Below are 14,902 nucleotides of genomic sequence, written 5' to 3'. Positions count from 1 at the left end.
TTTGGCCTCTATTTATTTTGCTTGCTTTGCTTTACTATAACCCCAAAACCCTAAATAATGGAGGGACGTATTAACATGAAACAAGCACATGCTCGTTTAATCCTAGAAACAGAAAGTTTCACCAAAGCTTTACTCTTTATTCTATTTCTGTTATTCTTAGTTATTAAAACATCAATCATTGTCTCTGAACACCTTATGGTCTTACACTATACAGTCCGCGCACCCTTTTAAGTCCCACTGTTCATCTCAGATGCTCTCTATCTGAAGTAAATTTCAGTGATTCTGCTGCGATCAGCAACACCGACAGGTTATTTAAGCTATGTGTGACACGTTTATATTTCAGAGAATGGCATATACAAGCAATATATTTTATTCTATGAGATACATAGATTAGAAAATGAACAAAGGACATATTTTCTTTGTTGGGAAATATTTGAGTCTTAGACCTAGCAGGAACTGTAAAAAAAAAATAAATAAATAAAATAAATGTTAGGCTAATGGCACCATCTAGTGGCGAGTCTTCAAAACTGTCGAGAAAGTTTTGTACACAGTGAATCAAGGCAATTCAAGTACATTTACAAGCACCCTTTATGTATACTCAGCTGCTCTAAAACTAATATTTTGAATGCTGATTCTATAAATTTTTTTAATTGTATCATCACATCATGCATGTATTATATACATATAAGTAAGTATTATTTTTTGTGCCATTGTTTATATGCTGTATGTGTGCTTTGTCCACATGTATACATAAACCCTCCTTTTGCTTCTGCTGTTCTCTCCCGTCCTACCTCTATTACTCTGTTACTCGTTTGTTCTCTTATTTTAATATTCATATCGTTTGACGCTTTTAATGAGGTTTTACATGTTTTATTATTATTATTATTATTCTATCCTCAGGCAGAAGAGTGCTCTCATATGAGCTGAGTTGTGCTCAAAGTTTCTTCTAGAGTTCTTCCTTGGCACTATGCCCTTAGTGATCGCTCTAGGGCTCAATCTAAAGCATGTAGACAGCACATTTTTGGGCTGGAAGCAAACGTTCACACAGGAATTCCTGAAACCCCTGAAATAACCTTTCATTTGTGTAACATGAGACTGAATGAATGCACTTGCTCAAGTATTCATACACAAACCTTGCACTTTGTAAGTTACCCTTACATTAATGATGACGTCCACACACATACTGACAAAAAAAAAGTGATTCTATCTTCAGTTTCGTTGAAAAAATGCACTCCCTGCTCACCTAACCCGAACCAAAACTTTGAACCGTGACTGAAAAATTGTCCCCTACACCCTAATTGTAACAAGACCTGAAACTGGTTCTCAGATGTACAAGAACACACACACACACACACACACACACACACACACACACACACACACACACACACACACACACACACACACGAGGAGCTCAGTGCAAATCTGGGGCCATATCAGTAGCCACATATAGAGGAACTATGGTGTGAAGTCTGAAGTACGTGTGCATCATTATGTGTGAGTTTACATTTCCTTTCAGTTTGACCTAACGAATCATCCTAAAAGTTATGTAATAGAGTTATGTAAGTAATAAAGCAACAGTTATCTATATATACATGAGTACATCAGAGCAAATTAAACACATCCTCGTCCAGTTTGCTCTAATGTAAACATGGGAAATCTAACAAAAATAATTTACACCGCATTACATGATTCAACCGATTATAGTCAGTTTTTAAAACCAGCATATTAGCCACCAGCTGCCTTTTTCTGGCCCTATATTTCCACGATGTGAGGCATCATAAATGTTTTCAGTATTATACACAAGTTAATCTTATTCCTTTCTTGAGTTAATCATCTGTTTTTATTTCTGTTGGTCATGAGGATCTTGTATCATGTCACCTAGAGAAGACATACATTTATTTTGTGTCTTTATAAGAAGTTAAAATAAAAAAAGATGACATTGTTCCATTAAAGCAAATTTTGAATACTCTGGATGGCACACACACACATCATGGGTAGAGCACTAGAATACATGCCTGGTGTATGTATGCATACCTGGTTTTGTATTTGCTTTTGATCCAGTGATAAGGGGTCTCTGTGGACACTGTTCCACGAAGTACAAACAAATGAGGAGAGCAGGAGATGCGGCAGCTGATGGATAACTCTCTATCTCACTTTCTGTCTCTGTTTCCCCCACACTCTCTACTCATATCTGACCTTCTTTTTTTACACTTGCATGCAAATAAGTTATACTGTGTGGCATAAAGGAGAAGTTGGTCAAGTTTCATTTGCTGAGAGGGTTTGAATAAAGCAGAGAGGTCTGAGTAATTTTGAAAGTTTCTGACTGAGACAATGAGGGCATCATTAGAAGTCACTGTCATCTTAATGACAGGTAATGCTATATTAATATTAGTTAGGTGAAGCTGTTTGACATGTGTTTTGACTCTTTCCTGCACTTTTTCTATCAGCCTTTACAAGTTTATTGACTGGGACGGGAAATACAGGAGGAAGACAGAGCATTGTCTGTAAGTACATGAAGATGCAAAGCATCATGTAGAATACTTTTTGCAAAGACAATTTTCAATTATTTCTAGAAAAGAAAAGTAACCGTCAAGTGCACTTGATTTTCAGGAAGTTCTTCTACTATTTCTGTTGGTTTCTTGCTACTGCTTTATAGTTGCACCTTCCACCAGTTCAAAGGTGCACTTTTACTTTACCTCACAGTTAAGTTCTTCATTACAAACCAGTAAGTCTCTCAGAAAACGTATTTATCAGTAACTTTCTAGCTGTTAAAAACTGTTGATGCCACACCCAGACAGTTCTGATACAGAACATGAATCTGTGAGTAAGCTCCTGAAAAATAAAAGAAGTTTTTAGGATGGTTGTGGCCTTGAATTGTTGACTTTTATTTGTAATTTGTTCAACGATGAAGCAGGTTCTACACTCATCCAAGTACAGTGTGGACGGAGTTTAGCTGAACTTAAACCTTCAGGTTTTTCATTGTGGTGCTAGTGGGTTTATTAACACCTCTGCTAATGCTTCCCTAAAGTGAAAACAAATGATCTTTAGTTCACGCTCTTCGACTCCTCTCTGGTAGGTGAACACCCACCAGAGAACCAGACCGCACATGTTGGAGGCTCCGTCACCATCAGCTGCAACTATCAAAAAGTGGAAGAAGGCACCATGAAAAGCCTCTGCAGAGCAGATGGAGACTTAAATTGCAAAGAGTTGTTAGCAACTTACAGATCAGATCACACAGTACGAGACAGGTTTTCTCTTAAGGATGATGGACAGAGAGGAGTCTACACTGTGAACATTTCCGAGCTGACACTAGAGGATGCTGGGACATACTGGTGTGCTTTGAAAAGAGTTGATGAGAATTCCTCTTCCTGCTTAACTGAGATCCATCTGCACGTTTTAGGTAAGTGTCGATCTGATTTAGTAAAAATAACACAATGTTTTCCACCTGACAACACATTCAACATAACCCCGTTTTGTTTTTTCAGACTGGGATGACTTTACACCGAATCAGTCTGTTCATGTCACCTCAAAGACAGCAACAATTACTTGTAATTATCCCCACGTCTTTGAGAACCATGCAAAATTTCTGTGCAAGGGGAAGACTCCTTTTAAGTGTGTTGATTTAATAAATACAACTGAACCGGAGAGAGATATAACTAAAGGCAGGTTCCATATCAGGGATAATAAAAGAAAGAAGTTTTTCTATGTGAACATCTCTGAGCTGAGCACAGCTGACTCTGGAACGTACTGGTGTCACTGTGGCAGAACAACGCAGCCACATGAATACACCAAAATACTACTTTCTGTAGGTGAGTACTCTGATGCTACTGCAGCCTTGTGTATATAAGGCATACGATGCCCATTGCAGAAACATGCCAACCAAAAATAGCATAGGACTACAGTGCTTTGATAAATAAACATGAGTCTTCTTATGAGAGAACAAAATGTGGAAGGAAATGTGAGAATGAGGCCTAGGGTTGAGCAGATGCTGAAATGCTTTTATGTCTACGTAACAGAAACAGAAAATGTTTTGTACATTTTGATGCCTGTACTTGACATCACTTAGATGAGCTCTGCTGATAAAGGAGTGTTTTCATGGTTCCACATCACTGTTTTCAATTTAGGACCTCATATGTTTTCAGCAATGGCTGAAAAATGGTAAAAACATACAAAAAAACAAAAACAAAACATGGAGAGCTAACAAAGGAACTAAGCTTCTCAGTTTCTCTCAATTTTTACCCTCACACAGGTGAAACCAGGATGGGAGACCCTCCTGAAGATCCAACTGTAACAGAAGAGATGCAGAGTACTACAGAGCATGAAAGTAAACCTCTAAACACAGGTGGGTGTTAACAAATAGATGGTGTACATATGTCCCACACACAAAGACTTCTACTGCACAAACCCACTCTGGCACATGCACAAACCTCCTCCCAACATAGGTGTCTGTTAACAAGCATACAATGACTCTGACACAGCCTCGTCTTCATGAACAAAACCAGAGGACAATGGAGCTTTATTCTTTGCTTGTGTATATAAGGCATACGATGCCCATTGCAGAAACATGCCAACCAAAAATAGCATAGGACTACAGTGCTTTGATAAATAAACATGAGTCTTCTTATGAGAGAACAAAATGTGGAAGGAAATGTGAGAATGAGGCCTAGGGTTGAGCAGATGCTGAAATGCTTTTATGTCTACGTAATAAATACAGAAAATGTTTTGTACATTTTGATGCCTGTACTTGACATCACTTAGATGAGCTCTGCTGATAAAGGAGTGTTTTCATGGTTCCACATCACTATTTTCAATTTAGGACCTCATATGTTTTCAGCAATGGCTAATAAAATAATAGTGGCTGGATATGAGACCATGGATAGCTAACAAAGGAGCTAAGCTTCTCTCAATTTTTACCCTCACACAGGTGGAACCAGGATGGGAGGCCCTCCTGAACGTGAAGTAGATGGGATGCAGAGTACTACAGTCTACGTCTTTACGAACAAAATCAGAGGACAATGGAGCTTTATTCTTTGTCTGTTTGTTTCTTGTTTTTCAGGTGTGATCATTGGTATAGCGGTGTGTTCGGCGTTGTTAGTGGTGGCTGTGGTCCTACTAATACTGTACAAACGTAAACTCCTCAGAATAACAGGTGAGGGACAGAGTCAAAAAGGCCTTCATAAGATAAAATAAGGTAACCATTTATTCACTCCACAGTGGGGAAATTCACCATGCATGCACAATTGTGTTGGTATGAGCACTTCTCTGTATTTATGAAAATCACCAAGTTGAAAATCCTGTTGCTTACATTCATTCAAATGCTCTTTGTCTTAGCGTGCTGCGCTGCAGGCGAATCATCAGAGCAGAGGACGGACACTGGACAAAACACAGAGGTACTTGTGTACACTTGTGTGTGTGCGTGTGTGTGTGTGTGTGTGTGTGTGTGTGTGTGTTTAGTTTGCATAATGATTACAACAGCTGCACCCGTCACATCTCTCTGCTTCTTGTCCTCAGGGAAATAATGGAGAAAACCATTATGAAGAGATACAGTTGGAGAACCAGCAAGTGACTTCACTTCAGTCCGTCTACGCCACTGTCAACCCTCCTCCAGACCTGCTCCACTATGCCAGCGTCAGCTACCACAAGGATGGAAATGCGCTTCCTGACACAGACGCACGTGACTCCTCAGCTGCTATCAGCGGAGATCAGGGTGCCACTCGTCCTCCAGAAGCAGCAGAGGCAACTCTCTATTCCACAGTCACTCAGCGGGTGGAACAATAAAGAAGTACAACCCTAACCCCCAACCAGAAACAGCAGCTTTCAGCTGATCATGTAGTTTAGTCAGACTTCTCATCTGCTGGTTAACGTCTACTATAGCAATAACATGGCAAACACATATGGATATGGGAGATTATAGTTCCACCTGGCCTTAGTCAGTCACGCTTAGAGCTTTTCTATGAACAAATATATTATATTTGTAGTATATCTGAACTCCCCAGGAACTCTTTATGACATTTTTACTGAGGCTCACATGCACTCACTTTCCAAAATGCTCAGTATACTAGTAAATGCATTTTAATGCAGCAGTCCTGCACTAAATCTGGTCTTCATGATGGTATTCAGTATTTCTTTCAAATAACTGAGAGAGCTGTTTATTAGAGGCTGGGGTTTGTAGTACCAGCGAAGTGTGCTGTACTGACACACACTCTAAAAAGTGTATTTGTGTAGTAGATGACGTAACGTAATGTTTTGCGTGAGTCTCACTTAGTTTTCTGCTTCAGTTGTGGCAGTGTACTTTTGTTCAATATATCAACTTGAAGTTACACTTTTTTCGATTAACCTACTATTCCTATTCAAGTCAAAGTGTGTGAGTTAAGTTTTTTTGGGTTTTGTTTTTGTGTGTCTGATGTCATGATGTTTTTTTCAGGAACACGTTTGGCCCCTTTTTGCCAAATGTCTTTATTTCTAGTTGTCTTGTTGTTGTCCTGAAAGTGCTAAATACATCAGTTTATTTGGTTTAAAGGAATTGCTCCCTCATTAGATTAGTATACTGAACATTATCTTCAAACGCACTTCACAAACACTATGGCTCCTTTGGGCCTTTAAGCTAAGAAGTGGCAATGTGCTAAGTCATATGGAAGCACATTAATTAAGTAAATTGAACTTGTTTTGGCTATTGGGCCTTGGTCCAGCAGTTCAGTGGTTAGCACTGATGTATGCCAGCAAGAAGGGTAAACCGAATGAGTGACTTGAAAAATGGAAAACTTCTCAGTGGATGTGCCTTAAATTTAAGTTATATTAACGTAAACTGTTTCAAATTTTCAAAGCACTCAAATTATCGACTGATTCTGACTCAAATCAGTTGTGTATCGAACTTGCAAACTGAAGTTGAAAAAACTTAATTATATTGCATGTTACCAGTTGAAGTTAGTCCAACAATTTTCTTTTTTCAGCGCACGCCTCTATTATTTTGACAACCCTGCCTCATTTTAGTCAGCATCGTGATGTTGTGGTTAGCATTGCCGCCTCACAGCAAGAAGGTTCTGAGTTTGACTCCAGTGGTCGACTGAAGTCTTTCTGGATGTAGTTTGCATGTTCTCCCTGTGTCTGTGTGGGCTTTCTCCAGGTGCTACCAAAGACATGCTGGTTAGGTTCACTGGTGATTGTAAATTGACCCTAGGTGTGAGTGTGGATGGTTGTCTGTCTCTCTATGTTAGCCCTGTGATAGGCTGGAGATCTGTACCTCCAGAGGACAAATAGCTCCCTCTATGCCGCTGTACGCATGTAGCATATTTACACTGTTGTTAATCCTTCCTGTCCAATATGAAGCATGTAGAGTGAAACTATTTATTTGAATGTGAAAAACAAACTGTGTACATTCTGCAGTACAGGCTCAGAGTCTGACTTTGCTTGAATCCAACTTCAACAAGAAGTAAATGTGAAAAATATGAAAAAAAAGTGGAAAAAAACGTAACAATGGGAAGATTGTTACAAAAGTCTGTTTTAAAATAAATTAATTTTTCCTTCCTCCTGTTGTGAGTGTGTGTGTGTGTGTCAGTAACTTAATGTCTGATTAGCTCAAACTTTTACATGCTACATACATGACTGATAAGAGATGCACCTAAAATATAAGTTTGCGAAAAAACAAAAACAAAGGAGGAACAAACAGGAAACATACAAAAACAAAACAACTTGATACATTTTGAATCTCTCCTGAACTATGTGCTCTTATTTATGTGCAGCATGTCTTCATTATTTAGTGCTTTCAGATCCTGGGGCTTCATTGTTATTGATGCTTCATAAGTAAAACTCAACTGAAAGGAAAAGTGCTTGACACAAGGGCGCGAATAGGTGTCAAAACAGCATCTCATAAAATAAACTGAGACCAATGAACCTGACGAAATAAATTAAAAAAGCCGAAGAACACTTTTAGGGTGGAGACAATTTAGTGTTGGAGCTGTATGTTCAAACACTCTTGAAGTCTATACTCACTGTACTGTTTTAGCAACATTTTCTAATGTAAAATGTCCGTGGTCATTTTAGGACACTAATGTGTCAAGGCTCGGGGGTATGTCTCTGACAAAAAGAGACTTCCTCCATTTGATAGTAATGTAACCAAACCTATGTAGTAGTTGTTTATTGTGAGTTGATGGTATTTCTCAAGCAACTTCACCAGCAATCAAAAAAATCGAGCAAAAAGTGTGAAAAACGCTTACACACCAAGGCCAGGCCAGTCTTTTCTCTGTTTCTGCCTCACCCTGGGTTATTTTTTATAACAGCATGTCAGTGTGTAGCGAGGTAGAAAGAAGAAGCTCCTGCAGGTTCATTTGCTTTGAGAGATAAAACAGAGAGATCAGGGTAGAGAACAGAGGTCAGAGCAGGTCATCACAACTAATTATTACTTGCAACTTCTTATTTTGGATGAAAGTGTCTGGCCGAGACAATGAGGACATCATTAAAAGACATTTTCTACATACTGACTGGTAATATTATACATACAGTATATACGTGTTTATGTGTGTTAATATCTAAATGTGTTTTGACTCTTTCTTGCACTTTTTGTAACAGTCTGTGCAAGTTTATTGACTGTGATGGGAAATACAGGAGGAAGACAGAGCATTGTCTGTAAGTACATGAAGATACAAAGCATCAAATGGAATATATAATTATTTTTATTTATTTTTATTTTTATTTATTTATTTTTACAGAAAATTACTCTCATATGGGTTGACATAAATTGAAATAAGGCAATTAACTAGCAGACTTAAAGAAGACTGCTGCTTAATAGTTCCTCTCAATTTGGACAGAGTTTAGCTGAACTTTTTCATTGTGGTGGGTTTATTCAAACATCTGCTAATGCTTCCCTAAAGTGAAAACAAATGATCTTTAGTTCACGCTCTTCCACTCCTCTCTGGTAGGTAAACACCCACCAGAGAACCAGACCGCACATGTTGGAGGCTCTGTCACCATCAGCTGCAACTATCAAAAAGTGGAAGAAGGCACCATGAAAAGTTTCTGCAGAGCAGATGGAGACTTAAATTGCAAAGAGTTGTTAGCAACTTACAGATCAGATCACACAGTACGAGACAGGTTTTCTCTAAAGGATAATGGACAGAGAGGAGTCTACACTGTGAACATTTCCGAGCTGACGCTGGAGGATGCTGGGACATACTGGTGTGCTTTGAAAAGAGTTGATGAGAATTCCTCTTCCTGCTTAAGTGTGATCCATCTGCACGTTTTAGGTAAGTGTCGATCTGATTTAGTAAAAATAACACAATGTTTTCCACCTGACAACACATTCAACATAACCCCGTTTTGTTTTTTCAGACTGGGATGACTTTACACCGAATCAGTCTGTTCATGTCACCTCAAAGACAGCAACAATTACTTGTAATTATCCCCACGTCTTTGAGAACCATAAAAAATTTCTGTGCAAGGGGAAGACTCCTTTTAAGTGTGTTGATTTAATAAATGCAACTGAACCGGAGAGAGATATAACTAAAGGCAGGTTCCATATCAGGGATAATAAAAGAACGAAGTCTTTCTATGTGAACATCTCTGAGCTGAGCACAGCTGACTCTGGAACGTACTGGTGTCACTGTGGCAGAACAACGCAGCCACATGAATACACCAAAATACTACTTTCTGTAGGTGAGTACTCTGATGCTACTGCAGCCTTGTGTATATAAGGAATACGATGCCCATTGCAGAAACATGCCAACCAAAAATAGCATAGGACTACAGTGCTTTGATAAATAAACATGAGTCTTCTTATGAGAGAACAAAATGTGGAAGGAAATGTGAGAATGAGGCCTAGGGTTGAGCAGATGCTGAAATGCTTTTATGTCTACGTAACAGAAACAGAAAATGTTTTGTACATTTTGATGCCTGTACTTGACATCACTTAGATGAGCTCTGCTGATAAAGGAGTGTTTTCATGGTTCCACATCACTATTTTCAATTTAGGACCTCATATATTTTCAGCAATGGCTAATAAAATAATAGTGGCTGGATATGAGACCATGGAGAGCTAACAAAGGAGCTAAGCTTCTCTCAATTTTTACCCTCACACAGGTGGAACCAGGATGGGAGGCCCTCCTGAACCACAAAATGTACTAGATGAGATGCAGAGTACTACAGAGCATGAAACTAAACCTCTAACCACAGGTGGGTGTTAACAAATAGATGGTGTACATATGTCCCACACACAAAGACTTCTACTGCACAAACCCTCTCTGGCATATGCACAAAACCTCCTCCAAACATAGGTGTCCGTTAACCAGCATACAATGACTCTGACACAGCCTCGTCTTCATTAACAAAACCAGAGGACAATGGAGCTTTATTCTTTGCCTGTTTGTCTCTTCTTTTTCAGGTGTGATTGTTGGTACAGTGGTGCGTCTGGCATCATTAGTGGTAGCTGTGGCCACACTAATACTGTTCAGAAGGAAACTAATCAGGTTTACAGGTGAGGGACGGAGTCAAAAAAATCCTCCCATTCATGCCATAAAAGCATAATTGTTCCTAGTATGTGGTTGGAAAACATTAAAGAAAACCAGTGAAGGTCATAAAGTTAAATGACTGGATCTAGAATGGCTAAACTTTTCAGAGTGAAAAGAAAATCCATTTGTGTACACAAACAAACATGTAAAGAAATAATAATAAAAAAAGAATCCTGCTTACATTCATTCAAATGCTCTTTGTCTTTGCTGCGCTGCAGGCGAATCATCAGAGCAGAGGACGGACACTGGGTGAAACACAGGTACTTGTGGGTGTGTTTAGTTTGCATAATGAGTACAACAGCAGCACATGTCATATCTCTCTGCTTCTTGTCCTCAGGGAAATAATGGAGATTAACATTACCACGGTTTAGAGATATTAGAAATACAGTTGCAGAACCAGCCAGTGACGATGGAGCACGCTGTTATGGATTTGAATGTTTCCTCTACAGAAATACGCCCAAGAACAGGAGGAGCAATGTTCCCCAGCTTTGAACTAATCATGCATATGGATATGGACTATGAGAGCTGACAACTGCTTTAAATCAGTCCTTCTCTGTAAAAACAGGCTCGCATAATGGTTTGATGCGCTACTTAACTCATGTTATCAGGAAACCATACTCACATAAATAACCACTCAGAGGAAGAAAGTACCTGGTGTTGGTTTCATTTTAACCACTGATTCGGGGTTGTTGTTCTGTTTCCATTTCATGAGTCAAGTTTATTTTTGCAGCTTCTATGACCTTTTCTTTGAACAGGTGCAATGCATTTGTAGGGTAAACTAAGGCCCTCACAGTCCTATATTATTCATCAGTTGACTGTAACATGCTTCACTAAAGCTCAAACTAATTATGTACACTAGCGACAATGAATGCATGTCCTTCAGCAGTCCTACACCAAACCTTGGTTGCATTAATAAATAACTTAAATAACTGAAAGAAGTGTTGATTTTAGAGTTGTGATTTGTAGTACTGTTGAATTATTATATAACAGAAACACTTAATTAACCAGCACCTCAAACTGTGTCCTCTAAAATGGTCATCCACATGAATCACCACCTTTCTGATGTTATACAGGTGCTGGCCAGTAAATTAGAATATCATCAAAAAGTTGAATTATTTCAGTAATTCCATTCAAAAGGTGAAACTTGTATACTGTATACTTTCCTTCCACACATAGTGATATATTTCAAGTGTTTATTCATTTTCATTTTTATTATTACAACTGACAGCTAATGAAAACACCAAATTCAGTATCTCAGAAAATTAGAATATTCTGAAAAGGCTCAATATACAGGTGCTGGCCAGTAAATTAGAATATCATCAAAAAGTTGAATTATTTCAGTAATTCCATTCAAAAGGTGAAACTTGTATACTGTATACTTTCCTTCCACACATAGTGATATATTTCAAGTGTTTATTCATTTTCATTTTTATTATTACAACTGACAGCTAATGAAAACACCAAATTCAGTATCTCAGAAAATTAGAATATTCTGAAAAGGCCAATGAAAAAAATGTTTTTTTTAGAAATGTTGGCCAACTGAAAAGAATGAACATGAAAAGCATGCGCATGTATAGCACTCAATACTTAGTCGGGGCTCCTTTTGCCTCAATCACTGCATTAATGCGGCGTGGCATGGACTCGATCAGTCTGTGGCACTGCTCAGGTGTTATGAGAGCCCAGGTTGCTCTGATAGTCGTCTTCAGCTCCTCTGCATTGTTGGGTCTAGCGCATTGCATCTTCCGCTTCACAATACCCCATAGATTTTCTATGGGGTTAAGGTCAGGCGAGTTTGCTGGCCAATCAAGGACAGGGATACCATGGTCCTTGAACCAGGTACTGGTGGTTTTGGCACTGTGTGCAGGTGCCAAGTCCTGTTGAAAAGTGAAATCTGCATCTCCATAAAGTTGGTCAGCAGCAGGAAGCATCAAGTGCTCTAAAACTTCCTGGTAGACAGCTGCATTGACCTTGGACCTCAGGAAACAGAGTGGGCCAACACCGGCAGATGACATGGCACCCCACACCATCACTGACGGTGGAAACTTTACACTGGACCTCATGCAACGTGGATTCTGTGCTTCTCCGCTCTTCCTCCAGACTCTGGGTCCTTGATTTCCAAAGGAAATGCAAAATTTGCTTTCATCAGAAAACATAACTTTGGACCACTCAGCAGCAGTCCAGTCCTTGGCCCAGGCGAGACGCTTCTTACGCTGTTTCTTGTTCAAGAGTGGCTTGACACACGGAATGCGACAGCTGAATCCCATGTCTTTCATGCGTCTCTTCGTGGTGGTTCTTGAAGCGCTGACTCCAGCTGCAGTCCACTCTTTGTGGATCTCCCCCACATTTTTGAATGGGTTTGTCGTCACAATTCTCTGCAGGGTGCGGTTATCCCTAGAGCTTGTACACTTTTTTCTACCACATTTTTTCCGTCCCTTCGCCTGTCTGTTAATGTGCTTGGACACAGAGCTCTGCGAACAGCCAGCTTCTTTAGCAATCAACTTTTGTGTCTTGCCCTCCTTGTACAAGGTGTCAATGGTCGTCTTTTGGACAACTGTTAAGTCAGAAGTCTTCCCCATGATTGTGGAGCCTTCAGAACAAGACTGAGGAACCTTTTAAAGGCCTTTGCAGGCGTTTTGAGTTAATCAGCTGATTAGTGTGGCACCAGGTGTCTTCTATATTGAGCCTTTTCAGAATATTCTAATTTTCTGAGATACTGAATTTGGTGTTTTCATTAGCTGTCAGTTGTAATAATAAAAATGAAAATGAATAAACACTTGAAATATATCACTATGTGTGGAAGGAAAGTATACAGTATACAAGTTTCACCTTTTGAATGGAATTACTGAAATAATTCAACTTTTTGATGATATTCTAATTTACTGGCCAGCACCTGTAGAAGACACCTGGTGCCACACTAATCAGCTGATTAACTCAAAACGCCTGCAAAGGCCTTTAAAAGGTTCCTCAGTCTTGTTCTGAAGGCTCCACAATCATGGGGAAGACTTCTGACTTAACAGTTGTCCAAAAGACGACCATTGACACCTTGTACAAGGAGGGCAAGACACAAAAGTTGATTGCTAAAGAAGCTGGCTGTTCGCAGAGCTCTGTGTCCAAGCACATTAACAGACAGGCGAAGGGACGGAAAAAATGTGGTAGAAAAAAGTGTACAAGCTCTAGGGATAACCGCACCCTGCAGAGAATTGTGACGACAAACCCATTCAAAAATGTGGGGAGATCCACAAAGAGTGGACTGCAGCTGGAGTCAGCGCTTCAAGAACCACCACGAAGAGACGCATGAAAGACATGGGATTCAGCTGTCGCATTCCGTGTGTCAAGCCACTCTTGAACAAGAAACAGCGTAAGAAGCGTCTCGCCTGGGCCAAGGACTGGACTGCTGCTGAGTGGTCCAAAGTTATGTTTTCTGATGAAAGCAAATTTTGCATTTCCTTTGGAAATCAAGGACCCAGAGTCTGGAGGAAGAGCGGAGAAGCACAGAATCCACGTTGCATGAGGTCCAGTGTAAAGTTTCCACCGTCAGTGATGGTGTGGGGTGCCATGTCATCTGCCGGTGTTGGCCCACTCTGTTTCCTGAGGTCCAAGGTCAATGCAGCTGTCTACCAGGAAGTTTTAGAGCACTTGATGCTTCCTGCTGCTGACCAACTTTATGGAGATGCAGATTTCACTTTTCAACAGGACTTGGCACCTGCACACAGTGCCAAAACCACCAGTACCTGGTTCAAGGACCATGGTATCCCTGTCCTTGATTGGCCAGCAAACTCGCCTGACCTTAACCCCATAGAAAATCTATGGGGTATTGTGAAGCGGAAGATGCAATGCGCTAGACCCAACAATGCAGAGGAGCTGAAGACGACTATCAGAGCAACCTGGGCTCTCATAACACCTGAGCAGTGCCACAGACTGATCGAGTCCATGCCACGCCGCATTAATGCAGTGATTGAGGCAAAAGGAGCCCCGACTAAGTATTGAGTGCTATACATGCGCATGCTTTTCATGTTCATTCTTTTCAGTTGGCCAACATTTCTAAAAAAAACATTTTTTTCATTGGCCTTTTCAGAATATTCTAATTTTCTGAGATACTGAATTTGGTGTTTTCATTAGCTGTCAGTTGTAATAATAAAAATGAAAATGAATAAACACTTGAAATATATCACTATGTGTGGAAGGAAAGTATACAGTATACAAGTTTCACCTTTTGAATGGAATTACTGAAATAATTCAACTTTTTGATGATATTCTAATTTACTGGCCAGCACCTGTATTAACATAAACTGAACCGTATTATTAGTCAAGAAGGAAGATTTGAGGCAGGACTGGTATAATGTAATGCATTTGTTTTCACTAGTGTACCTAATAAACTGGCAAGTGTGGGAATGATGACC

At 39.7% G+C, this 14,902-nt stretch overlaps 1 protein-coding gene and 1 long non-coding RNA gene across 3 annotated transcripts; both read left to right on the top strand.

The window, feature by feature from the left end:
• Positions 1 to 2,262: 2,262 nt before the first annotated feature.
• LOC125001206 (CMRF35-like molecule 8) lies at positions 2,263 to 7,527 on the top strand. 2 transcript variants are annotated; one of them, XM_047577133.1, is made up of 8 exons: positions 2,263 to 2,374; positions 2,451 to 2,507; positions 3,080 to 3,403; positions 3,489 to 3,812; positions 4,253 to 4,345; positions 4,928 to 5,152; positions 5,335 to 5,393; positions 5,515 to 7,527. In XM_047577133.1, exons 1-8 carry the CDS (start codon positions 2,335 to 2,337, stop codon positions 5,779 to 5,781), a joined length of 1,389 nt encoding a protein of 462 aa, XP_047433089.1. In that variant the 5' UTR covers positions 2,263 to 2,334; the 3' UTR covers positions 5,782 to 7,527. The 2 variants fall into 2 exon arrangements, with proteins under 2 accessions (XP_047433089.1, XP_047433094.1); XM_047577138.1 differs by lacking the exon at positions 4,253 to 4,345.
• A 1,800-nt stretch (positions 7,528 to 9,327) lies between these two features.
• On the top strand, positions 9,328 to 11,566 carry LOC125001223. The gene is made up of 5 exons (XR_007111534.1): positions 9,328 to 9,651; positions 10,075 to 10,167; positions 10,376 to 10,468; positions 10,721 to 10,762; positions 10,840 to 11,566. It is a non-coding gene; the product is annotated as an uncharacterized LOC125001223 (long non-coding RNA).
• Positions 11,567 to 14,902: the final 3,336 nt, after the last annotated feature.

Source organism: Mugil cephalus, chromosome 2 (genome assembly GCF_022458985.1).
Source record: "Mugil cephalus isolate CIBA_MC_2020 chromosome 2, CIBA_Mcephalus_1.1, whole genome shotgun sequence".
Taxonomy (NCBI): domain Eukaryota; kingdom Metazoa; phylum Chordata; class Actinopteri; order Mugiliformes; family Mugilidae; genus Mugil; species Mugil cephalus.
Note: the sequence above shows the minus strand (reverse complement) of the source record. Positions and strands in the feature narration are given on the sequence as shown.

Bases quoted from the DNA above. Each gene is read 5' to 3' on its own strand.
- LOC125001206 (XM_047577133.1), top strand. From the start codon at position 2,335: ATGAGGGCATCATTAGAAGTCACTGTCATCTTAATGACAG. The intron at 4,346-4,927 runs GTGGGTGTTAAC...ACCCTCACACAG, and splicing joins AAGTAAACCTCTAAACACAG to GTGGAACCAGGATGGGAGGC. The intron at 5,153-5,334 runs GTGAGGGACAGA...TCTTTGTCTTAG, and splicing joins TAAACTCCTCAGAATAACAG to CGTGCTGCGCTGCAGGCGAA.